This window comes from Rana temporaria, chromosome 7, assembly GCF_905171775.1.
Source record: "Rana temporaria chromosome 7, aRanTem1.1, whole genome shotgun sequence".
NCBI classification, from domain to species: domain Eukaryota; kingdom Metazoa; phylum Chordata; class Amphibia; order Anura; family Ranidae; genus Rana; species Rana temporaria.
The window spans coordinates 95,249,350-95,275,546 of NC_053495.1; the positions used below are offsets into that span (position 1 = coordinate 95,249,350).

General features: G+C 46.8%; 1 protein-coding gene across 2 annotated transcripts in view; it reads right to left on the minus strand.

Annotated features, from left to right (window-relative positions):
* Positions 1-26,197, minus strand: part of SLC25A38 (solute carrier family 25 member 38) — a 62,754-nt gene that overhangs the window by 4,941 nt on the left and 31,616 nt on the right. For both annotated transcript variants that reach the window (XM_040359690.1, XM_040359689.1), the window contains exons 4-5: positions 14,971-15,139; positions 3,343-3,509 (exon numbers count right to left, since the gene is read on the minus strand). In XM_040359690.1, coding sequence (XP_040215624.1) covers positions 3,343-3,509; positions 14,971-15,139 — 336 coding nt within the window. The remainder of the gene's footprint in view (positions 1-3,342; positions 3,510-14,970; positions 15,140-26,197) is intronic.

Below are 26,197 nucleotides of genomic sequence, written 5' to 3' on the forward strand. Positions count from 1 at the left end.
CTGACTGTACAAATCTTTTTACAATCACCTTTAGATTTACCAAAACCATGTAATATAAGGACATACATGAACTATTCAATTTAACTGTATACAATCACACAGACTCTTGCATTGGTTTGTTGGAAAATATAAAGAAGATTGTATGTGTGGTGAGCTTATTCCAATGATCCAGAATTATAAACATGTATAGTCGCACTTAGGCATTGGGAAGTGACTAAACAGTGAATGTTATTCTGATGACAGGGTAGGAGCTAACATGACATACTGGGTTAGGAAGTTACAGACGACAGTATAGGTTTTGGAGAAGTCCTGAAGTTGAGCATGGGAAGAGGTGACGAGGGAGCTGGATAGCAAGATGTCTTGGGAGGAGTAGATTGGACGATTTGGGTAATATCTTGATGTGAAGTTGGTGATGTAGCTGGGGCAAGTGTTATGGATGGCTTTGTATGATGTGGTTAGTATTTTTAAATTTGTATGCTGGGCTAGAGGAAGCCAGTAAAGAGATTTGCAGAGAGGGGCAGCAGCTGCAGATCTGTTAGTAAGGTGCATAAGTATAGCAGCAGCCTTCATGATAGTGATAGACTGAAGGGGTGTCTGGTTGCTAAGGAGCAGGCCGACAATTAAAAAAAAACAAAAAATGTTGTGGGGTCCCTCCCCCGTTTATACCAGGTCCTTACTTTGGCATGCAGCCTGGCAGCGCTCCCCCTTCTCCTCCTAAACCATACAAGGCCACATCCCCTCAACAAGGGTGACGGGTGCTTTGGCGGCTACTCCCCCAAAGCACCTCATCCCACAACCGTGGCCGTTGGTTGTGGAGGTCTGCGGGCTAATCGGAATCTTAATCGGAAATTAAATAAAAAAAGTGTCCCACAATGTAAATCCACTATCAATCATGCCGCCTGAAGCACGAGAGAGAGCGAAAGATACTTTCGCAAATAATAATTAAAAAAATAAAAATGTAAAGTTAGCCCAATTTTTTTGTATAATGTGAAAGATGATGTTATGCCGAGTTGATAGATATCTAACATGTCATGATTTAAAATTGCGCACACTTGTGGAATGGCAAGAAGCTACGGTACTTAAAAATCTCCATAGGTGACACTCTAAAATTTTCTACAGGTTACCTGTTTAGAGTTAAAGGGGGTCTTGAATTAGAATTACTGCTATCGCTCCAACAATCGCAGCAATACCTCACATGTGTGATTTGAACACCATTTACATTTGCGGGTGTGACTTGCGTATGCGTTAGCTTTTACGCGCGAGCACGGAGGAAAAGTCTTATTTATTGTTGTCACAAAGAATGTAAACATCCTTTTTGACAGTAATAGGCAGTGACAGGTACTCTTTATGAAGGGATCTGGGGTCTATAAGACCCCAAATCCCTCCTTTGTACTTAAAGCGGAGGTTCACCCATAGCGAACACATTTTCCCCTTAGCTTCATGCTCGTTTTGTCTAGGGGAATAGGCTATTTGTTTTAAAATATGATCCGTACTTACCCGTTTACGAGATGCATCTTCTCCGCCGCTTCCGGGTATGGGCTGCGGGACTGGGCGTTCCTTCTTGATTGACAGTCTTCCGAGAGGCTTCTGACGGTCGCATCCATCGCGTCACGATTTTCCGAAAGAAGCCGAACGTCGGTGCGCAGGCGCAGTATAGAGCCGCACCGACGTTCGGCTTCTTTCGGCTACGAGTGACGCGATGGATGCGACCGTCGGAAGCCTCTCGGAAGACTGTCAATCAAGAAGGAACGCCCGCTCCCGAAGACCCATACCCGGAAGTGACGGAGAAGATGCATCTCGAAAACGGGTAAATACGGATCATATTTTAAAACAAATAGCCGATTCCCCTAGACAAACGACCATGAAGCTAAGGGGAAAATAGAAAAAAAAAACGAATTGGGTGAACTCCCGCTTTAAAAACACCAAGTTTGGCTGTTTTAAATGCTGTCATTTGTTTTTTCAAAATCTGGTGCCTTTAAGTCTTTAGTAAACCGGAAGTGATTTCTTGACATCACTTCCGGGTTACTACATCTGAGACCCGATCAAAGCCAATTACAGCATTGCTCAGGTCTCCAGCCCCTCCTGCTGCTTGTAATGACAGCCAAGCGGCTGTTTAGCCACATCAGTTGTCATCACAAATAAGCCGACCGTCCGCTCTAAAAAAACGGTACTGGGGAGATGCGTGCAGCTGCATGCATCACCCCGGTATAACCCCTTCAAGCCGAAGGTCGCATATTTGCATTACGGTGGCGTGAAGGAGTTAAGGAATGCTTCTAATTGAGTTTATATATCAATATATCAATCAAGCCATAGACCTTTTTCAAAATGAATGATTACCTAATCCTGACTTGTAGTGTGCATAATTTGGGCACAGGTTCTTTGAGTATTATGGAAAAATCATTTTTACCCCCGGTTCAAACTATAACCACGCCATTTCTGTGCAATTCACATGCGATTCAGTGTCATTTTGAATGGTGTCAAATCGTTAAGGCACCTTTTTTGGAGCAGCACCGCAACAGGATCACATGGTCTATTTGTACCATGCAATCCAGTGCAGACAAGCCGCACTGTGTTTGTGATGCGTTTGGGGTGTTGTTCACTTTGTATTGATACCCACAGCAGATCACAAACAAAGTGTGATTGCAATGCAGGGGTGTCTGTGTTTCTTGCACCGCATATGTCTGAACCTAGGCTTAAAGTTTTAGGATAGCAGATCTTGGCAGCCTGCCAGCCCCACCAATGTAAACAATCAGCATGTGTTTTCAGTTTGTTAGAAATCAACTGAAAGCAGACTTTGGGCTCCATTAACATTAGCACGTCTCCGATTTCCAGTGCAACTTTGATGCGACTTTAGATTATATGGACCAAAGACACATCAAAAGTCGCACCAAAGTATTACAGGCACCTTTTCAAACTGCTGCGACTTTAAGTCGCACCAATCTGAAAGGGTGCCATAGCGAAAAATGGGCTGCGACTTATGTCCAATGTCATATGACAAGTTGCACAAGTGTTAATGGGCCCTTAAAGTCTGTTGTGATCTTGTACAAAGGAAAACACACTTTATAAAAGCAGCTAGAGTGGTAAGAGCTTTTTTTTAAGTTATTTTATGGTTTGTTAACAACATATAGTTTAATATTCATAGTTTAGGCAATTTAAAAGGAGGAAAGGAAATACTAAGATCATATGAGGAGAAGAAGGAAAAAAAAAAAAAAAAAAAAAAAAAGGTGGAAGCTGGCCACCATCACATATTAACCAAGTACTCTACACCCAACTGCCTATTATTTATAAATACATTAATGGGAGGGGCACAGCAGGGGTGCAGTAGAAAGTAGTACAACATACCTTATAGATAGAGTAGGCAGCATGACCAGTCCAGCTGTACTTCTCTGGCGAAAGCTGTATACGAGTTTTAATGACATCAGCTGGCTGGGTGCTTACAGATGCAAGGATACCAGCCATGATACCACAACTGAAGTTTATTAGGGGAGTGATGGTTTGGTCAATATCGCCTGCAGAAAAAGACATGCTATATAGTTTAGTTTGATCTGGAAAAAAATATATATCTATATCTCTCTACAATATTGTGTTAATACTTCTATTTTTTGTAATATTAAAATGTAACATAACTATATTTAATATTCTAATTAAAATAATTTATAAAATGTTCATAGTGCTACCCAATTCCAGACCTTCATTCTATGCATTAAGTAGAAAAACCTTCTGTGGTGCTGCAGTCCCCCCCGAGCCCCTGTTTTACTTACCTGACTCCGATCTTTCTCCGGCCTGGAACGAACACCAGCTCTAGCTTATGTCTCATGTCCTGATTGGATAGATTTACAGCAGCGCAGCCATTGGCTTCCGCTGCCGTCAATCAAATCCAATGACGTGTGCGCCACGGGGTGGGGTTGAGTACTGCATTCTGTGTGAATGGACACAGAAGCAGGACTCGAGAGTGCACCCGTACGGGTGTCCACCTTAGGAGAGCCTTCTTTAACTTGGGTACTCGATGCTGGGAGGAGCCACCAGCGCTGCCGGGGGACCCCAGAAGAGGCAGATCTCTGTGCAAAACGAACTGCACAGTGGAGGCAAGTATGACATATATTTTTTTTAAATAACAAAAAAACACACACAAGGGTTTACAACCACTAGGGGGTGCACGCCCATGGTGCCGGAGCCGATGCACGTGGCTGCTATCACTCCTGAGAGAGACAGAACTGGGATCTGTCAATGTGAACAGACAGATCCCTGTTCTGTCAGGGGAAGATCTGCTTCGCTCCCTAGTGTTAACCCCTACCCTGCCAGTGACATTTTTACAGTAATCATCATTTAGAGTTAACCGTGAATAAAGGCCCTAGAAGATTTGCCCTGAGGCCAGCATGCACATTGATATGCAACATGCAGTGCAAGCAGGGGTCAAGTCCTGGGGGAAAAAGTGTGGGAACTCCCACCCAAGATCCACCCCCCCACCAAAAAAATATAAAAAAATTAAACACTCATATGCATATATATTTTACAGAAAATACAGTGCAACATTTGGCACCGGGGGCAGATCCTATATCTGGCACCCCCACCTTAAAATGTAAAAACACCCTTCTGTGCCCCCCACATACCTCTGTACCCTTCAATATCTCTTTGTCACTATTGTGTACCCCCTCTCCACAACTGCACATCTGGACCGCTTTACATTACACAGCACTCTGGACCCCTTTACATTACACCGTACCCTGCACCTCTGGACCCCTTTATATTACACAGCACCCTGCACCTCTGGACCCCTTTATATTACACAGCACCCTGCACCTCTGGACCCCTTTACATTACACAGCACCCTGCACCTCTGGACCCCTTTATATTACACAGCACCCTGCACCTCTGGACCCCTTTACATTACACAGCACCCTGCACCTCTGGACCCCTTTACATTACACAGCACCCTGCACCTCTGGACCCCTTTACATTACACCGTACCCTGCATCACTGGACCCCTTTACATTACACAGCACCCTGCACCTCTGGACCCCTTTACAATACACAGCACCCTGCACCTCTGGACCCCTTTACATTACACAGCACCCTGCACCTCTGGACCCCTTTACATTACACAGCACCCTGCACCTCTGGACCCCTTTACAATACACAGCACCCTGCACCTCTGGACCCCTTTACATTACACAGCACCGCACCTCTGGACCCCTTTACATTACACAGCACCTTGCACCTCTGGACCCCTTTACATTACACAGCACCTTGCACCTCTGGACCCCTTTACATTACACAGCACCTTGCACCCTGTTACATTACAGAGCACCCTGCACCTCCGGACCATTTTACGTTACACAGCCCCCTGCACCCTTTTACATTACACTGCACCCTACACCACTGGACCCCTTTACATTACACAGTACTCTGGACCCCTTTACATTACACAGCACCCTGCACCTAAGGACCTCTTTACATTATACAGCACCCTGCATCACTGGACCCCTTTACATTACACAGCACCATACACCACTGGACCCCTTTTCATTACACAGCACCCTGCACCCCATTACATTACACAGACACCCCCCCCCCAACAGTTCAGACCCCCCAACAGTTCAGACCCCCCAACAGTTCAGACCCCCCAACAGTGCAGACCCCCACCCCCCACAGTACAGACACCCCTATAGTGCAGACCCCCCACAGTACAGACACCCTTACAGTGCAGACCCCCACCCGACACAGTACAGACACCCCTACAGTGCAGACCCCCACCCCTATAGTGCAGACACCCCTACAGTGCAGACCCCCACAGTACAGACACCCCTATAGTGCAGATCCCCACCCCTACAGTGCAGCCCCCCACAGTACAGACACCCTTACAGTGCAGACCCCCACCCGACACAGTACAGACACCCTTACAGTGCAGACCCCCACCCGACAGTACAGACACCCCTACAGTGCAGACCCCCACCCCTATAGTGCAGACCCCCACAGTACAGACACCCCTACAGTGCAGACCCCCACAGTACAGACACCCCTACAGTGCAGACCCCCACAGTACAGACACCCCTACAGTGCAGAATCCCACAGTACAGACACCCCTATAGTGCAGAATCCCACAGTACAGACACCCCTATAGTGCAGAATCCCACAGTACAGACCCCCACAGTACAGACACCCCTATAGTGCAGACTCCCACCCCTACAATGCAGACCCCCACAGTACAGACACCCCTACAGTGCAGACCCCCATCCCCCACAGTACAGACACCCCTATAGTGCAGATCCCCACCCCTACAGTGCAGCCCCCCACAGTACAGACACCCCTACAATGCAGACCCCCACCCCCCCACAGTACAGACACCCCTACAGTGAAGGCCCCCACCCCCCCACGGTACAGACACCCCTATAGTGCAGACCCCCACAGTACAGACACCCTGTAGTGCAGACCCCCACAGTACAGACACCCCTATAGTGCAGGCCCCCACCCACGGTACAGACACCCCTATAGTGCAGGCCCCCACGGTACAGACACCCCTATAGTGCAGACCCCCACAGTACAGACACCCCCCCCCACAGTGCAGACCCCCACAGTACAGACTCCCCCCCCACAGTACAGACACCTCTACAGTGCAGACCCCCACAGTACAGACACCCCTATAGTGCAGATCCCCACCCCTACAGTGCAGACCCCCATCCCCCACAGTACATACACCCCTATAGTGCAGATCCCCACCCCTACAGTGCAGCCCCCCACAGTACAGACACCCTTACAGTGCAGACCCCCACCCGACACAGTACAGACACCCTTACAGTGCAGACCCCCACCCGACAGTACAGACACCCCTACAGTGCAGACCCCCACCCCTATAGTGCAGACCCCCACAGTACAGACACCCCTACAGTGCAGACCCCCACAGTACAGACACCCCTACAGTGCAGACCCCCACAGTACAGACACCCCTATAGTGCAGAATCCCACAGTACAGACACCCCTATAGTGCAGAATCCCACAGTACAGACACCCCTATAGTGCAGAATCCCACAGTACAGACCCCCACAGTACAGACACCCCTATAGTGCAGACTCCCACCCCTACAATGCAGACCCCCACAGTACAGACACCCCTACAGTGCAGACCCCCATCCCCCACAGTACAGACACCCCTATAGTGCAGATCCCCACCCCTACAGTGCAGCCCCCCACAGTACAGACACCCCTACAATGCAGACCCCCACCCCCCCACAGTACAGACACCCCTACAGTGAAGGCCCCCACCCCCCCACGGTACAGACACCCCTATAGTGCAGACCCCCACAGTACAGACACCCTGTAGTGCAGACCCCCACAGTACAGACACCCCTATAGTGCAGGCCCCCACCCACCCACGGTACAGACACCCCTATAGTGCAGGCCCCCACGGTACAGACACCCCTATAGTGCAGACCTCCACCCCCCCCACAGTACAGACTCCCCCCCCCCACAGTACAGACACCTCTACAGTGCAGACCCCCACAGTACAGACACCCCTATAGTGCAGATCCCCACCCCTACAGTGCAGCCCCCCACAGTACAGACACCCCTACAATGCAGACCCCCACCCCCCCACAGTACAGACACCCCTACAGTGAAGGCCCCCACCCCCCACAGTACAGACTCCCCCCCCCCACAGTACAGACACCTCTACAGTGCAGACCCCCACAGTACAGACACCCCTATAGTGCAGATCCCCACCCCTACAGTGCAGCCCCCCACAGTACAGACACCCCTACAGTGAAGGCCCCCACCCCCCCACGGTACAGACACCCCTATAGTGCAGACCCCCACAGTACAGACACCCCTATAGTGCAGACACCCCCCCCAGTACAGACACCTCTACAGTGCAGACACCCCCCCAGTACAGACCCCATAATCATTACCTTGGTCAGATAAGCGCGGGACATGCAAAAAACTGGTCAGGTGACCGGTCCCCTCCCCCTGTGTAGAAAGGAGGGAGAGGCGGCTTTACTTGGCAGACACAAGCGCTCTAGTAACAGCTCGGCGGGGACAGCTGAGACTACAGAGCCGCGGGGCGGGCGCGGGAGAAGGGGGGTCACTCGGCTCGCACCCCCCCTCCTTGCAAAGCCACTACAGGCTCTCTGTTCCTCCCGTCACCGCCGTGGTGCAGCGGCTTAAACCCGCCCGCAACCCACACTTGGTACTCTTGCCGCGGGGGGGGGGGGGACACAACGCCTAGCTGCCTGCGCGCGCTGCTCGAGTCCTGCAATGGGAACGCGCGTTCCTGCTGTCAAAAAAGTGCAGGGACGCCGTTCCCACGCGTTCCCGCAGGACTCGAGCCCTGAGTGCAAGTGACATTTATGTTCATATGTGCATGTAAATGGGAGCGGTGCTGGAGTGTAACTTTATTTAAAAAAATATATTTCTTTTTTCACCAAACATTTAAAAAGTCCCCTACGTGATATAATTTCTTTGCAAAAGGATCTCGTTAATGAGACATAGACCCCTGATGTCTCACCTACCCTCTTCTGAAGATAATAGAACACAGGTCACGCTCCATTAGCTTCTTTCCTGGCCACAGCAGCCAGGGAAAATTACATGTAAAATCAGAAGGGCCCTTACAGCTTCAACTTCTGTGAAGACTGTCCACAAGGTTTAGGAATGTGTCTATGGGAATGTTTGACCATTGTTCCAGAAGCGCATTTGTGAGGTCAAGCACTGATGTTGGATGAGAAGGTCTGGCATGCAGTCTCTGTTCTGAGCACTGGTGCACAGTCATGTTGGAACAGGAAGGGGCCATCCCCAAACTGTTCCCACAAAGTTGGGAGCATGAGATTGTCCAAAATGTCTTGGTATGCTGACACCTTAAAGTGGATGCAAACCCGATTCATGAAATTTGAGCTGGGCACATATATCTGCAGTGTTTTGTTATCCCTCTTCAAAGCACAAAGTCCCATAGCTGTGTCCTGCTCTGTTCCACTGTAATCAGCCTGATAACTTTTGACAAGCTCTCCAAGATGAGACGGGAGTTAGAAGTGTGTGTCAGGGGAGGTTGCAATAAATAGATTAGCAGACTGCTAAACTATTCACAGGCAACCTCTTTATGTGTGGGAAGGGGGTGTGTTCCTGTCCTCCAATCAGATGTCTCACAGTGTATAGTACAAATCCCCTCCTACAGTGGAACCAGGAAGTGAAAATTCTAATAGGACGTTCACTTTCTAAAAACAGTATATAAAAGATGAAGACAGCAGATATACAAGTAAAAATTATGTAGGAAGATTGGTTTTATCTCTGTGCATCATCTGAGGCTGTTCACTTTTTTTCTGGGTATATGTGAGGGTTTACATCCACTTTAAAAGTTCTCTTCATTGGAACTGAGAGGCCAAGCCCAGCCCCTGAAAAAACAACCCCACACCATAATCCCCCCTCCACCAAAAGATTTGGTGGGTTGGCCCAATACTTTTGGCAATATAGTGTGGATGGGTGAGTTTGGGGGTGGAGAAACTTGACTAGCTTGCATAGAGTCCTGACCTCAACCCAATAGAATGCCTTTGGGATGAATTAGAGTGGAAAATGCAAGCCAAGCCTTCTTATTCGACATCAGTGCCTGACCTCACAAATGCGCGTCTGGAAGAATGGTCAAACATTCCCATAGACACACTCCTAAACCTTGTGGGCATCCTTCCCAGAAAAGTTGAAGCTGTTATAGCTGCAAAGAGTGGGCCAACTCAATATTGAACCCTACAGTCTAAGACTGGGATGCCATTAAAGTTCATGTGTGTGTAAAGGCAGGCACATCCCAACACTTTTGCCAATATAGTGTGTGTATATTTTAAATTTGAAGTTAACTATTGAGTACATTAGCCTGGCAAAAGGAAGCCCTACCAAATCTACCATGACAATCTATTGAAGCACTGGAAAGACAGAGAATTATTCCTTATGGTCAAAGCACCCTTGGCAATGACTACCACAGGTACTTCAACCGTGCCTGGGGTAGAGATCGCTGAGGCCCTGTCCGTAAGCCAAAAACAAGAGACCAAGGAATTTCTACTAAGAAAGTACCAGTTACACTTACCGGTAGCTGGATTTCTGGGAAGTCTTACAGGACGGCACCCTGAGAGATGACTGGCTCCACCTGACAGGAAACGCAATAAAAAAAAAAAGAGGTTAAAAACCCCGCCTCCTCAGTTTGAGATAAAGTATGAACCCACCAGTGCATGGGAGAAAAACACCAAAATACAAACCAATAATGTATCACAAGGGTGGGAAGTAGGCCTGCCGTCCTGTAAGACTTCCCAGAAATCCAGCTACCGGTAAAAGTAACTGGTACTTTCTCAAGTCGTCTACCAGGACGGCACCCTGAGTGAGAAGCAAGAAGCTTCAGGCCTACCTTAGGGCGGGACCACTGCCTGTAGGACCTTTCTACCAAATGCCAAGTCCTGGGGCGACAGAAGTTCCACTCTATATAGTGTCTTAAGAACGCGTTCTGGCTTGACCACGTCGCCGCTCTGCAAATCTGCTCCACCGAAGCTCCGGCCCTTTCTGCCCAGGAGGTTGCTAGTGACCGCATGGAGTGTGCTTTAACTTTTGGAACCGTCTTAATCGTCTACCTTATCCACCTAGAAATGGAGGCTCTGGACACCTGATGGCCTCTTTTCTGGCCCGCAAAATTAATAGATGGGTAGAGCGTCTAAACTCACTAACCCTCTCTAAATAAACAACGTAACCTAACCTTATAGGGATACTATCTATTGGTTCAAACGGAGCCTTGGTTAACTGATTTAAAACAATCGAAAGATCCCAGGGCACAACTCCAGAAATCTGTACCTATCTCTGGCTGTTAGGAACCTCCTAATCAGGGGATCCAGAGATAGGCTTCCATCCAAAAAATACGATAAGGCCGCCACCTGGAATCTCAGAGTTCTTGTGGCTAGCCCCAGGTCCACCCTGTCCTGGAGAAAATCTAGGATGACCGAAGTCTCCTGCGGGGATACCTGTCTCGCTGAGCACCAGCGAGAGAAGACGCCCCAGATCCTGGTGTAAATACGCCTAGTAACTTCTTTCCTACTGGCCAGAATCGTGTCAATTACCTTCTCAGAGCAGCCCTTCTTCCTCAGGTTCCACCTCTCAAGCACCAGGCCGTCAGCTTGAAGAAGCTGGGCTCTGGGTGATAGACCGGGCCCTGCCGAAGAAGGTCCGCCCGAACAGGGAGAAGGAGGGGAGGAGCTTTCGACCCGCGCTCTAGAGCAGGAAACCAGGTCCTCTTGGGCAACCAGGGCGCGATCAGAATTAATCTGCACTGTGCTAAATTTAGCCTCTGCAGGACTCTTGGAATCAGGTTCAGAGGAGGAAAGGCATAGGCCAGGTGAAAGTTCCATGCCTGGGCCAACGCATCCACCCCCTCCGACCCCTGCTCCCGAGAGAGGGAGAAAAATCTCCTCACCTTCCCGTTCCCCCTGCGCGTGAAGAGATCCACTTTTGGCCTGCCAAAGTGCTGACAGACCAGTTTGAACACTTCTGGGTTCAGTTCCCATTCCCCCTGGAGAATGGGTTGGCAACTCAAATAGTCTGCCTCCAAATTGAGAAGTCCCTTTATGTGGACTGCTGAAAGGGAGGAACTCCTCAGCTCTGCCCAGCCCAGGATCTCTAGAGTCAACGCCAGAAGGGTGCGGGATCTGGTGCCTCCCTGATGGTTGAGGAAGGCAACCGTTGTTGCATTGTCGGAAAGAATCTGGACCTCCAATAACAGATCGTCGAGATAAGGAACTAGTGCTATCCCCTGCAAGTGTAGGAAAGCGATTGCCTCTGCCAGGACCTTTGTAAAGACCCTTGGACTGAAGGCCAGTCCGAAAGGGAAGGCAGAAAATTGCCAATGTTGCACCCCCTGGGCGGAGGCGATCGCAAACCTGAGGAACCTCTGATGTCCTGGGAAAATTGGGACGTGGAGATAAGCGTCCCTTAAATCGATAGTCACCATGAATACCTCCCTCATCAGAAGCCTCCTGAGGCTGTAAACACTCTCCATACGAAACCTCTTGTGATTGAGAAAAGTATTCATCTCAGATTGATGATCAGCCGAAACTTCCCCGACGGCTTTGGGACCACAAAGATATAAGAGTAAACCCCCAAACCCCGTTGGTCCACAGGGACTGGTACTATGACCCCCTGCTGTGCAAGTTCTGCGAAGTTCCTCAGAAGGCCTGCTGATTTGAGAGGGTCCTTGGGCAAATGAGTCAGAAGGAATCTCGGAGGGGGAAACTGGCGGAATTCTAGCTTGTAACCCTCCCTTACAATCTGGAGGATATGGGGGCTCTGAGTTATACTCTCCCATCTGGGAAGGAAATGGGAGAGACTTCCCCCAACTTTCCTGTCATTTGGAATCCTTATCGTTGGGTTTGGGATTGGAAAAAAGGATGCTCCCTTTTTGTTTGTCCTTCCCAACCCCCCCAACGCTTATTGATAGGCGGCCTTCTCTCTGAAGGACGGTTTCTACCCTGGGGGCCTCGAAAAATTATTTTCTTGTTCTGTCTAGGCTTGGTGGGAAAACGCATACCCTTTTCCGAAGACCTAGTCAGAGCCTGATCCAGGCCTGAACCGAAAAGGAGGGAGCCCTCGAAGGGAAGACCACAAAGGCAAACCTTAGAAGCAAGATCACCGTCCCACGTCTTGACTCACACTGCTCTCTCGAGTTGATGAGGGCACCCGTCTTTGCGGTGGAATGCACAGTCTCTACCACAGCGTCGGGTAGATAAGCCACTGCACTATCTATGACCTGGAGGGAGTCCAGGATCTCCTTAGATTTAGGAACATGAGAGACATGTTCCATCAACCTGGAGATCCAAGAATCCGCGCTGAAAAGATATATCTGCCTGCCCTAGCATCCTCATCCTCATCCTCCGCCTGACTACCAGCTAACCCCTTTTTTCTGAAGGGGGGTCTCTGAATTCTCAGAGTCTGACAACAGGGACCCCAGAGATTCCTGGCGGACTCTACCCAGCCGGGAAGAAGCTTTCCTGAGAGGAGGGCCCTGCGGTGTGGGGTTCAGGCTCTTTGCTTTTAAGGGATGTTTGAAACTCCCTAAGCGTGGAGAGCATCCGAGTTTGACCCTCGAGAAAATCCTTCATAATCTGAGAGGTTTCTTTCCCAGTTAACTTCTGAATGCACTTAGCGCAGAAGGGCTTAGAGTGATCTGAGGGCAGTTTACTATTACAATAGCCACATCTTTTAAAACGGCTAGTGTCTTTGGAGGAACAACTAGCTACCCCCTGGGCAATGACGTCCTCTCCTGAGAAAAAAAGGTATACACAGAAATACACATAAATACTGTGTGAAAGCAGGGGAAGGATTGGGGTCCCACCATACACCCTGCTCAACAGGCAGACTCCCCCCCCCCCCCGTGGTCTCCTCTGCAGCCGTGGCCATGAGCGGCCGGTCCTCGCGTTCCATGTCAGCGCTGAGGGAGGACAGATCGGGCGCCTCTCTCTCTAGGCTGCTGTGACACTCCGGTGCTGAAAGTGAGGCCTCTCTATTGCGCTGGACGCCAATGGTGGCCGCCATCTTGGCGGAGCCGGAAGCGGAAGTGACGCCCGCGTGACATCATCGCCCTGCGCCGGCCGAACCCCCCGTACAGACGCCGGGAAAATGGCGCCACCACGGAGGGGAGCCGAAATCTGCCACTTTCCTGACCCATCCAGAGAGAAGAGCCTCAACCCGCCGAAGCGAGGACCGGAAAGGAGCCCATCCCCAGACCTCCAAGGTAGGGGGGAGGGCAAGGAGAGAGAGAGGAAACTGGCCCCTGGAGTCCTAGGGTAGTCACTAACCTAGGGACCTCCAGCACTCAGGGGGGTTCTTCCAGCTCACACAGTGAGGCCCCCCTGAGTAGATAGGGACCCCCCAGAAAGGAGTAAATCCTACTGGACCCAGAGGCTACCCAGTGCCTGCAGTCCAGCTCCCAGAAGGGGACCACCAGCCCCAGGCCTTAGGTCAAGAAAACAAAAAATCGTTTCGCTGTGGGGAAACACAATCAAGAACTACGGAGCAGGGGGAGGGTCAGGTTTTTAAACTTTTTTTTTATTGTGTTTCCTGTCAGGTGGAGCCAGTCCTGGAACACGACTTGAGAAATAGGGAGCTCTTCTCAGATTTTACAGGGGTAACTTCAGTAATAAAACATGATATTGTGACCAAGCCACTCAGTGGTAACATGGTCCCCAGAAGCTGAGAAAGCTTTCCAGAACCTAAAGACAGCCCTGTCTTAATCCCCCCGGATTTCACACAGGAATTTGTAGTGCAGACGGATGCTCCACAAGTGGGATTAGGTGCAGTGTTGTCCTGAGGGCTGAATGGGGAGGAAAACCCCATAGCGTTTTTAAGCAGAAAATGTACCCCTGCTGAAAAAAAGATGCGCCATTGTAGAGCGGGAATTTCTAGCCATCAAATGGGCTCTTGAAAGTTTAAAATATTATCTGTTAGGGCGACAGCTTAGGCTCCTAACTGACCATGCCCCTCTCAAATGGATGGCCCAAAATAAGGAGGAAAATGCAAGAGGTAACAGATGGTTCTTGGCTCTATAAAAGTAATTTTTTTTTAGTAGAGTATAGACCAAGTAGCCAACAAGCTAACGGTGATACCCTCTCTAGAGTTTACAGTCTGTTTACCCAAGGTGCTTAACCCTTTATAGCGAGGTGCCTGTGAACCGGGTTAAAATAACAGGTTTTTTTTTTTATGGGATACATGTTCCTCCATGGATTCTTAGATTTGAAATCTAAGGTAATACCAGCAAAGACTTTGGTGTAAAGAATAGTTCTTTACCCTGTATTAGTAAAGTCTGTTCCGGGGCTGGTTTTATTGGGAGTCTGATAGAGCTCTGGGTGGGACATACTCTCAAGTCCGTGGACCACAGTTTAAATGTTTACTTTTCAGGTCTGATCCCCTACAACATATATACACACACAGTATATATTAGAAAAATGAAACACTGGTTTCTAATACTTACTCTGAAAAGCAATTTTTTTGGCTTGGGTGTAAAACATCAGATAGATGCCTGAAAAGGGAGCATCTCGGAGCAATGTGGCAGTGAGACCACTAAACAGGCCACGAGCACCTTCAGTCCTGTATATGCTCCCCATTGCACCAAATACACTTTTATAGCTGTAGTTGCCACTCTGAAAGAGAAAAGAGAAATTCTTTAGTATTTTGAAAGTAAAATTCTAACTGCATAACCAGAGCAACATACAGGTAATGGTATATGTAGTCCCGTAAAGTGATATTAAAGTCTCTTGTTTAAAAAAAAAAAAAAAAAACATGTTATACTTACCTGCTTTGTGTCGTGGTTATGCACAGAGCAGCCCTGATCCTTCTCTCCTCCCTCCTGACCCCACAGCTAGCAGCTTGCTATGGGGGCATCTGAGCCGAGCTGCTGCTCTGTGTGTCCATTTAGACATGGAGCTTCTGCCCGGCCCCGCCCCCTGTCTCCTCATTGGCTCACTGACTTTGATGGACGGCTATGGGAACCAATGGCGCCCACTGCTGTGTCATAGACAGTCAGGAGGGAGAGTCCCCTGACTTCATGGCATCAAGATAAAAAAAACTGCCTTTAGAACCACTTTAACTAATAAAATCTTACCAAACATATCGTACTACATAATCAAGCCTTCAAAAAAAAACAAAATAAAAACGATTTTTCTGGTTAACTACTTGTCCCAGGAATCCTCCAGCCTGACAACTGGAAATAAGGCTCCTCCCATCTACAGAAAAAAAAAAAAAGACAGGGGTTTTGGGTGGAAATAGGCCAGGGACAAGGCAAGCAGAGTTCAAATGCAAATTGGTTTAATTGCTTACTGCAAATGTATTTATCACGAGTACGCAAGTAAGGATTTGTTTTTATGTAACCAGGTAGCTCTCAGAACACCTATGTAGAATATGTGTCTCTTCTTCCCTGCCTTGTTAAGGTATTAATAAAATAATTCAATCACACTATATTGTAAAACTAAAGAGTCTTAGGTCCCTTTCACACGGACAGATAGAATGGTGCTTTTAGCTGCGGATTTTCTAGTTTTCTACTGCAGCTAAAAGCACACAATGCTTTCCTATGGCCCCATTCACACACGTTTAGCTGCAATTTCGTTGCATGCGGTTTGGTGCGAACAGAAAAAATTTAATTAAATGCGTCCAGGTGCGATTTAGCGCAGCTATATGCACTTAACCGCAGTCTTTTGTGTCAAAAAAAGGAACAACAGTAAGCACATCATAATTAAAAAAAATAAAAAGGGTTGCTATGGAAATGACTACCACAGCTAAACGCGGCCGCATGTAACCGCACGTAATCGCAATGTACAAATGCAGCTAATCGCAGTGCCCAGAGCCTTGAATTTCACTGAAAAAGTACATGCTTTTAATTGCGGCAAAACTGCCGTCCGTCTGAAAGGGGCCTTATCAAACTGAAAAATGATAAATAAACACATCAAAATCCTGAAAAATATCAATACATTTACAACAGATTTTAAATCAGTTATGCAATCTATAGACAAAATCTTTTGGCAAATTGCAAACTTTGCAGACTGCTAAATGAAATCAAATATGCAGTCATTATCAATGCTAAGGCTCCATGCACTCCGATGCTCACATACACTGTTTTTGTACAGTTAAGCATTTTTTTTTTCTGCCAGAAAGCTCCAATCAAAAACGCAAACCTGAAAGGTTTTTTCCTAACTCTAAACACGGAGATTAAAATATGCTTTCCGGTTGGACTTGGATGGCGTGCACGTGCATGTGAGAACGTGACGCGCTCGTAGGTGGGGGGAGCGGAGAACAATGGGATTGCCGGACGAGAGGGACGGATCCTCCTGCACACGCTGACAAGAGCGTAGTACACCGCCGCATACCAGGGGACCCATGACGACACCATCGCGGCGGGAGCCGCAGTTAGGCTCCAGAGGACCCGGGACCCGGGAGAGCTGTCAGCAAGGTGCAGTGACGGACGGAGACGGACGAAGTAAGGTAGGAGATGGGCTACACTGCAGGTGGATGGAGCCAGGGGAGCCCGTGAGAGCAAGCGTGCCCCCCCCCCCCCCTGCAGCTTTGAGCAGTAAGTAAGAAGTGGAAACGTCAGACTACCCAGAGAAATCCATCGTACAGAAGCTTAATAGTACAGAAAAAAGAAAATAAATGTAGCGCCAAAACTATAAAAAGAAGAAAGGTAACCACTGAGTGGTATTGAGGATGTGACCTCTATAATGAGAGTTGTATTAAGGAAACCAACTCCGTGAAGCCATGTGCCGTGGTGAACGAGTGTCTCTACTGTTTGAGTCTTTTTTCATTTTATCATTTTTTACTTGGGACAATTTCCTTGCTGTGTACTAATTTTATGAGATTTGGACTATCTCCTTGTTAATGTCAAAACTTTTTTGATTGAGAATTTTAAATAAATCTCTACACTATGAGGAGGTGTTTTCTCCCTCTTTTCTCATATCACTCATGAAATTGGGAGTTCCCCCCCTGTATCATCTCATGTGACGTTCCTGTGGCTGCTGTTATCAACTTTCCTCCTGGGATCCATCCGGAATATCGGAATCGGGATATCCATCTACCCATTGGTGCAACTGGAGGACGGCCAGCATACAGAAGCCCTGAGGACCTACCCACCATACGGTGAGCTGTGGGTCAACTTAAGCTGGTAAGAGTACCTTAATTTTTATATGCCAAGGAATTGAAGATGTACATTTTCTGAGGGAAAGGATTCTCCATTGATGTGGAAGAAGTGTTTCCAGCTGAAGTGACGAACAGTCAACTCTGGGGAAGCTTTGGAAGTTCCCCCTTCCCCCCCCCTTTCCACATTTCAGAACTTTTTTATTTGTGTTTATATGCACTCATAATCACTTATTACCTAAGAATTTTCTTTTGTATGTTCCTTTATGCCGCATAGGTGTAATATTAGCACTCAGAGTTAAATCTAGCTCTGATATATATGTAAGATTGCTTCACGGAGTTGGTTTCCTTAATACAACTCTCATTATAGAGGTCACATCCTCAATACCACTCAGTGGTTACCTTTCTTCTTTTTATAGTTTTGGCGCTACATTTATTTTCTTTTTTCTGTTTACACTTATCCACTGGTATGTTGGCTGCCTATTTACACTATATACACACGTAGATTTGTTTAGCGCAATATATTCTTTTATATATACTATTTGCACTTGGATTTCATATATTGCTGCCATACAATAATGGATGTGTTTGACTATCGTACTAGTCGCACTCTTAACACTGAAGGTGTATTTACTGTTCTGAAAACAGACTCGGAAACGGGTGGTCTCTTTATGAGACTTAAGAACATAATGACCTCGGAACTCCATCTCCAATGGGACATGGCGTTCTTGGAACAATATGTCAAGGAGAACATGGTCCCCAGAGGGTTAAGATGGGATGTACACCCCCAACAGGGAGATCCCGATCTTGAGTCCTGGTACCAGTTTTTTAACCTTAAGGGTGTATCCCTTTTAAATTTTTTAATCGATAGGAAAAAGACCCGACTGTCCAACTTAGATAGAGAAATTAAAGAAATTAAGGAGAAACTTATTCCTTTTAAATCCTCCACGGAATACATCACCTTATCTGCCAGTTTGAAGATTCATCTGGAGAAAGAGGAGCGGGAACAGAAACATAAAAAACAGAAAAAATATACGAGAGATTCTGCTGATTATAGATCTCATTCGATTTTTAGTTGGCAGAATAAGGAGAATACTGGGGTGGGTACGGGCCCCTCTAGTGTGGAAATGGAAGTTTCCCAACCATCTACGAATGAGGCTAAAGTCCTTACTTTCTCCCAGTCCATACCAACATCAGGTCCCCCCAATAGAGATATTGGTTATGGTTATTATCCTGGTCCTCGAACCCCTAATCAGCCCCAAGGGGGCCCTCCCCCAAGGACTAAGAGGAAAGGTAAAGGCCCGAGAAGGGGTTCACACCGTTCAAGAGACCCATCCCGTGAATGTCATACTAATGATTATTCACCTCGGAGAAGGAATGAATCCTACTACCACCCTCCTAGGGGATATGGAACACCGGGCAGGGGTGGGGGTGGACCATATACACCTAGGAAGGACTACCCACCCAGACATTATGACCCCTACTATGGATATCTAGAAAGAGAGGAAGATTTTTTCGACAGACCACCCTACAATTATAACCAGGTTCAACCTAATCAAACCCAATCGGGGGATTTTCACAAGGGACAGGGCAACCACCCCAAAGGGGGAGAACCAAACGGGGGTCGAGAGGGGGGCGGCGCGCCCGGAAGAAAAAGGCCGAGAGTATAACAGGTACTGGGGTGTTTAATTTAAGCACCTCTACCTTTAATGATGCTGAAAGACGAGTTCTAGATAAGGGCCTGAAGTTTGTTCCTCCGAAAGGACTTAACAAATTCCAGACCTTTATAGACGTACAAAAATTTACGAGAAAATTGAGTATCCAAAGATACTTCATCTCCAATCCAACCAGACCAAATATAGCAGATGTCACAACGGGTGTTAGACACACAGGCCTTTTTCGAACCCTTCTCTTTTTAATCCTCCCTGCCCTTTGGCACCGAGTATTAAAGTCTTCAGAGACTTGGTTGTGAAGGACCTAGAAGAATTGCCTTTAAAAAGGTTTTATTCTGATCCCAATATTAAGAACGGCTTGAAATCCCTATGTGAGAGAAAGGATCTTGTCATACGCCCTGCTGACAAGGGTGGGGGGATAGTAGTTCTTGACAAGTCTGCTTATAACTCAGAGATGTCAAGACTACTAGAGGATGATGTGACTTATATCAAGTTACCATCTAACCCCACTAGTAGTTACACCCACTCCTTAAAGAAATTAGTGGAGAAGGGTACACAGAGAGGCATCCTTAATAACAAGGAACGATGCTTCTTGGTACCCAAGGTGCCACGTATCCCCGTTATATACTACCTGCCAAAAATTCATAAACATAGCACATGTCCCCCAGGAAGACCAATTATCAGTGGCATCAACTCCGTCACTTCCAGATTGGGGAAATACATTGATTTCCACCTCCAACCCATAGTGAAAAACATTCCGTCCTACCTCAAGGACACCAGGCATACTATTGCCAAACTTGAGGAAGTGATATACACCAATGACATTATTCTTGTCACAGCTGATGTGGCCTCACTTTACACCAGTATAGCCCATCACTTAGGCTTCCAAGCAGTGGAATGTTTTCTCAATAGGTCATCAGATCTCCCTATTCTGCAAAGATTGTTTGTAATGGATCTCCTCAGGTTTGCGACTACGCATAATTATTTTTGGCATGCGGGGGATTTCTACTTACAGCATAAGGGAGTCGCGATGGGGGCTAAGTTTGCCCCCAGTCTCGCAAACATTTTTATGGCCAAATGGGAGGAGGATGTCGTCTATGCTGCCGCCCGACCGGAGATAGTTCTCTGGGCGCGGTACATAGATGACATCCTCCTCCTATGGCGTGGTGACCTTGGGTCCTTGGAGTCCTTCATGAGTCATCTTAATGACAATCAAGTTGGAATCAATTTAACATATGAGGCTAGTACCTCTAAAATAAACTTTTTGGATCTGGAAATTTTTGTACAAAATAATAGTTTACAAACTAAAACCCACTTTAAACAAACTGACCGTAACGGGTTTATCCCGGTTGACAGCTGCCATCATCCCTCCTGGTTGAAGTCTGTCCCACGTAGCCAGATTCTGCGAATTAGACGGAACTGTTCTAATGTGGCAGACTTTAAAGAACAAGCAAAGATCCTCAAGAATCGTTTTGTTGATAAGGGATACTCTGAGAATCTTATCCAGGATGAAATTGAAAGAATTTCAATGATTGACAGGGCCACCTTGACACGGGAGAAAGTCAAAACGATACAGGATAGTAGGTTTAAGAACTCTTTTTTCACCACATTCTCTATGCAATACAAGCAGATTAGGTCAATCATCCAAAAACATTGGAATATACTAACGAGTGATCCCACCTTAGGACCTACCTTACCCAATAGTGCATCGGTAATATATCGAGGGGCAATGTCAATGAGGAATCAGATTGCACCAAATGTCCCAGACCCCCCAGTCAAACCCAATTTTTTCCCTCTTTCTAAGGGGTATCATCCATGCAGGAGGTGTAAGGTGTGTACGTACAACATTACCAAGAAGAAATCTATTAAATTTAGATCTACGGCTACCGGGGTTGAATTCCCCATTAAGCAATTTTCAACATGTGCCACTCGGTATGTTGTCTACCTTCTCACCTGCCCTTGTGGAAAACAGTACGTGGGGCGCACCATACGGAACTTTTCCACAAGGGCAGGTGAACATATTGCCAAGATTTTGGCAGGGTATCCCAAACACACTGTACCAAGACACTACTTGGAACACCACAATAAGAAGGTCGAGGGAACTTTGTTCCAAATTATAGATCACTTTGTACCTCATTGGAGGGGTGAACCAGGCACGAGGGGTGTATCTAAGTTGGAAGTATATTGGATATACCAGCTAAAATGTTATACGCCCCACGGGCTTAACGTGGAGTGGGATGTAAATTCATTTATAAACCAATCATGAATCTCCACTTTGGGTTATCTATTAGTATAAATTAATATCTCCTTTTTTGTGTCTATTTTTTATATATAGTGAATGTTTGTGTTATATCACCACACATTTATTATAAGTATGTCTGCCTGCACCAATTAGCCTACTGGGGATGTATACTACTTGTGATCAATCTGCATACACCACCCCGGGGACCTAATGCATTATATTTACTGCTTAGGATCCGTTCTCACCACAGAGGCCTATAGCTGTAGCTTATGCCTCTCATTCATCAATGACTCCCTTGGGACGCATTAGGTGGAACGCATACGTCACCACGCCCGACGTTAGCTGACGCACACATCGTCGCGGCTAAGTGACTATGCGCACATCACCGCCTGCCCCCTCAGTGATTCGTTTCATGGATGTTGAATCTGTGATGCGGATTCGCCGTTAGGTGAGGGTGGAGCATTCCCCGTGTCCCGCATCCTCACATTGGACAGAGGCTGTCATGTGGGACGGGAGGAGATGACGTCACATATTGCAGCACTGCGATTGGTACCCTCAGCCGCGCCCACGTTGTCTCATCTCCGGTGGTTGAAACGCAGGAAGAGGAAGTAGCAGTGGGTGAGACGCACGCCCGAGGGGAGTGGATTATCAGGTGCAGATCACAGGTGAGTTAACCATATGGCTATATATAGGTGCAGGTAGAGTTATGGATCAGCTCTATAACCCTGTTGATGTCTGTGAGACGAAACCGGTCGGTTAGAAGTTTGATCCATACCTCCAATACTGTGTCAGTTTATGGTATCTGCCTGCTGTGGATTTTTTTCTTTGATGTGCCGTGGTGAACGAGTGTCTCTACTGTTTGAGTCTTTTTTCATTTTATCATTTTTTACTTGGGACAATTTCCTTGCTGTGTACTAATTTTATGAGATTTGGACTATCTCCTTGTTAATGTCAAAACTTTTTTGATTGAGAATTTTAAATAAATCTCTACACTATGAGGAGGTGTTTTCTCCCTCTTTTCTCATATCACTCATGAAATTGGGAGTTCCCCCCCTGTATCATCTCATGTGACGTTCCTGTGGCTGCTGTTATCAACTTTCCTCCTGGGATCCATCCGGAATATCGGAATCGGGATATCCATCTACCCATTGGTGCAACTGGAGGACGGCCAGCATACAGAAGCCCTGAGGACCTACCCACCATACGGTGAGCTGTGGGTCAACTTAAGCTGGTAAGAGTACCTTAATTTTTATATGCCAAGGAATTGAAGATGTACATTTTCTGAGGGAAAGGATTCTCCATTGATGTGGAAGAAGTGTTTCCAGCTGAAGTGACGAACAGTCAACTCTGGGGAAGCTTTGGAAGTTCCCCCTTCCCCCCCCCTTTCCACATTTCAGAACTTTTTTATTTGTGTTTATATGCACTCATAATCACTTATTACCTAAGAATTTTCTTTTGTATGTTCCTTTATGCCGCATAGGTGTAATATTAGCACTCAGAGTTAAATCTAGCTCTGATATATATGTAAGATTGCTTCACGGAGTTGGTTTCCTTAATACAACTCTCATTATAGAGGTCACATCCTCAATACCACTCAGTGGTTACCTTTCTTCTTTTTATAGTTTTGGCGCTACATTTATTTTCTTTTTTCTGTTTACACTTATCCACTGGTATGTTGGCTGCCTATTTACACTATATACACACGTAGATTTGTTTAGCGCAATATATTCTTTTATATATATTAATAGTACAGGAAGGTTGGAGGTAAGGAGGGGAGATGACACTGAGTGAGATGTGAAGGAGAACCAGGAAAAGCTGGTAAAAACAGCCAAGCAAAGAGTGAACTATTTACAATTTACTATATGGGTACTGTATGAAAAATCAACAGAAATGTGAAACAAATATGTAAATAAATAAGATGAAAATATCTTAATTAACCACTGTCAACGTGAAATCTGACATACATGAACGGTCTCATTAAAAGTGCATAAGCATATAATACAGGAAATACAAGGTGAGAGGATTTAAGGGATAGGACTCGTACTGCAGTGAACGGGTCAAAGGGAGACGACCTCTACAATCAACCTATTAAACCTATTAAACATAAGGACAAAATTTATATCCCTGCATAAGGTATAAGAGAGCCAACACAGTACATTTAGAAGTCTCTCGTGTATCTCGTGAACTGTGAACCCTGAACTGTATCCAACAAACCTTCTTGTTTTTTTTTTGTTTTGTTTTTTCCCCCCTTCCTGTTGGTTTCTCGTTTATGTATTTTCTTTTTTTTTTGTTTGTCCTTACCTTTTGTATACTTGGGACCCCAAAGATAGGTCAAATAAGTTATTTGCATGAAGATTGGGATATATATAGTAACTCTAACTCAGGAGAAGTGATTGTGAAAGACAATCAAAAATCCTAACGGTGATAGGACCTGACCTAGAAAACTGCACTGATAAGGGAGAAATATAAACAAGCCCTCAAGCAAAGCTATCCCCTCCGTAGTCCGCCTTAGAGGCCTGTGCCTGCTGGCTGGGCATTACCCCCTGCATCACCTGCCTACCGACGCAGCATAAGCGGAAGGATCGAGGCAGGCAAAGCGAAGGGCGAGAGAGAGAGGGGGGGGGGGGGGAGTACCCCTTATATCAAATATATAGAGATAAGAAGAGAAAAAAAAGGGAAAAAGGAACTTACGCCCTCAAATCCGCTAAAGATACAGCTACCCGCTCCCAAATAAGCGGCTAAAGGTACGAAAAGAAGCCTAGGGGATAAACCCAAAAGAAGGGAGCAGATCGGAAAAAAAGGGAGGACGATCTGGGTAAGAGAATTAGAAGGAGGGGGGGGGAAATGCACAGGATGGCAAGTAGATCCACTAAAGGGGGACCCCCGAAGACACCAAGCGATAAAACAACAACAAGCTCTATTAGATCGTTCATGATCAAAGACGACACCGCACAATCACAAGGAGCAAAGCAACAACAGGTAAAAAGGGATAAGGAAAAAAAGACGGAAAATAAGAAGCCCCAAAATGGAGACTCCAGAGAAACTTCAATGGAACTAAGAGAAGGAGGCATAGAAAGTGACTCAGAAGCCAGTTAGATGGAGGAATCCCGGTCAGCCTCACAGACCCCATCAAAGGACGAAATGGAAGAGATGTTTCTAAGATTAGAGAGCAGATTAGAGAACGCAATCAAAGGGGAGATACAGACCCTTAGGACAGACTTGGGACACCTTCTCTCTAGAGTAGAGTCAGTAGAAGAGAGGACTGATAAGCAAGAGCTGGAGTCAAACACCCTAAAGGCCCAACTTGAGCAGGTAAAATTCCAACAGAGACTTACCATGTACCGATTGGAGGACCAGGAGAACAGAAGTCGGAGACAGAATTTGAGAATAAGATCCATCCCAGAGGAGAAAGGGGAAGAGCTCAAAACAACAATACAGAAGATATTTAATCCCTTAATGGGATGTGCACTAGAGGAACCAATCAAGATCGAAAGAGTACATAGAGTGGGAAACCCCAGAAGAGCCGAGACTGATCGAACTAGAGATGTAATTCTAAGATTTCAGTTATATGAAGACAAAGAAAGGATTTGGAAAAAGCTGAGGGGAGCCCCCCCGATAGTGTTCCAAGGATCAGAACTCCAGATATTCGCAGACCTTGCTCCAGAAACATTGGCAAGACGGCGACTTCTAAAACCACTTATAAATCAGCTTGTAGCCCAGAAAATCAAATATACCTGGGGTTTCCCCGCTTGCTTAACAGCAACAAAAGAAGGGAGATCAGCGATCTTAAGATTCCCCGAAGACTTGAAGGACTTTTGCAAAAGATTAGAAATTCAGCCCCCTGACCTGCCGGGATGGGAATAGATCCCGGAGGGGGATTTCTGTCTGTTGTCCGCCCTCTCTCTGGTTACTCTATCTAGTTTTCATTTTTTTTTTTTCTTGCCTGCTTCTTTACCTGTCTCCTTCTTCTGCTCCCTACCTCTCACCTCTCCTAGAGGGGGGGAGGTGGGGAGGGAGAAGAGAGAACGATAGGGTCCGTACCCTACTAAAAGGGGTAAGTTGGATCCCTTTTGCCCCACTCGAAGTCAAAGAGTGGGAGGAGGCAATCCCAGCCCCACCTGGAGAGATCCAGACCAGGACACGGTAGCTGGTCTGGAGGTCAATAGGTGGCCAAAAGGGGGGGGGGGGGGGGAGGGGGGGGGGGGGGGGGGGGGGGGGGTGCCAGGAGGGAGGAGGGGCATGGGTGGAGGGAGGAAAAGGGGATGGGAGGGACCTCACCAGGTCGGCCAATAAGAGGAAGCACAGGGAAAATGAAATGCTAGTCACAGGGAGGAAGGAAAAAAAAAAAAGAAATGCCAGTAGTTAAATGCATATCCTATAATGTAAAAGGCCTCAATAATCTGGTGAAGAGGCATAAAATATTAAAGGAATTGAAAAATTATAGAACAGACATAGCATTTCTACAAGAGACCCATCTCACAATTGATTCCAAGATCAGGCTATACTCCCAAGATCATCCAACCTGGTTTTACGGAGATACGATCTCTAAAAGAGCTAGAGGAGTGGCAATAGGGATAGCCAAGGGAACACGCTTCAAATTGTACGATAGAATGACAGATCCAGAAGGGAGGTTTCTCTTTTTAAAAGGGAGAATAGAAGAG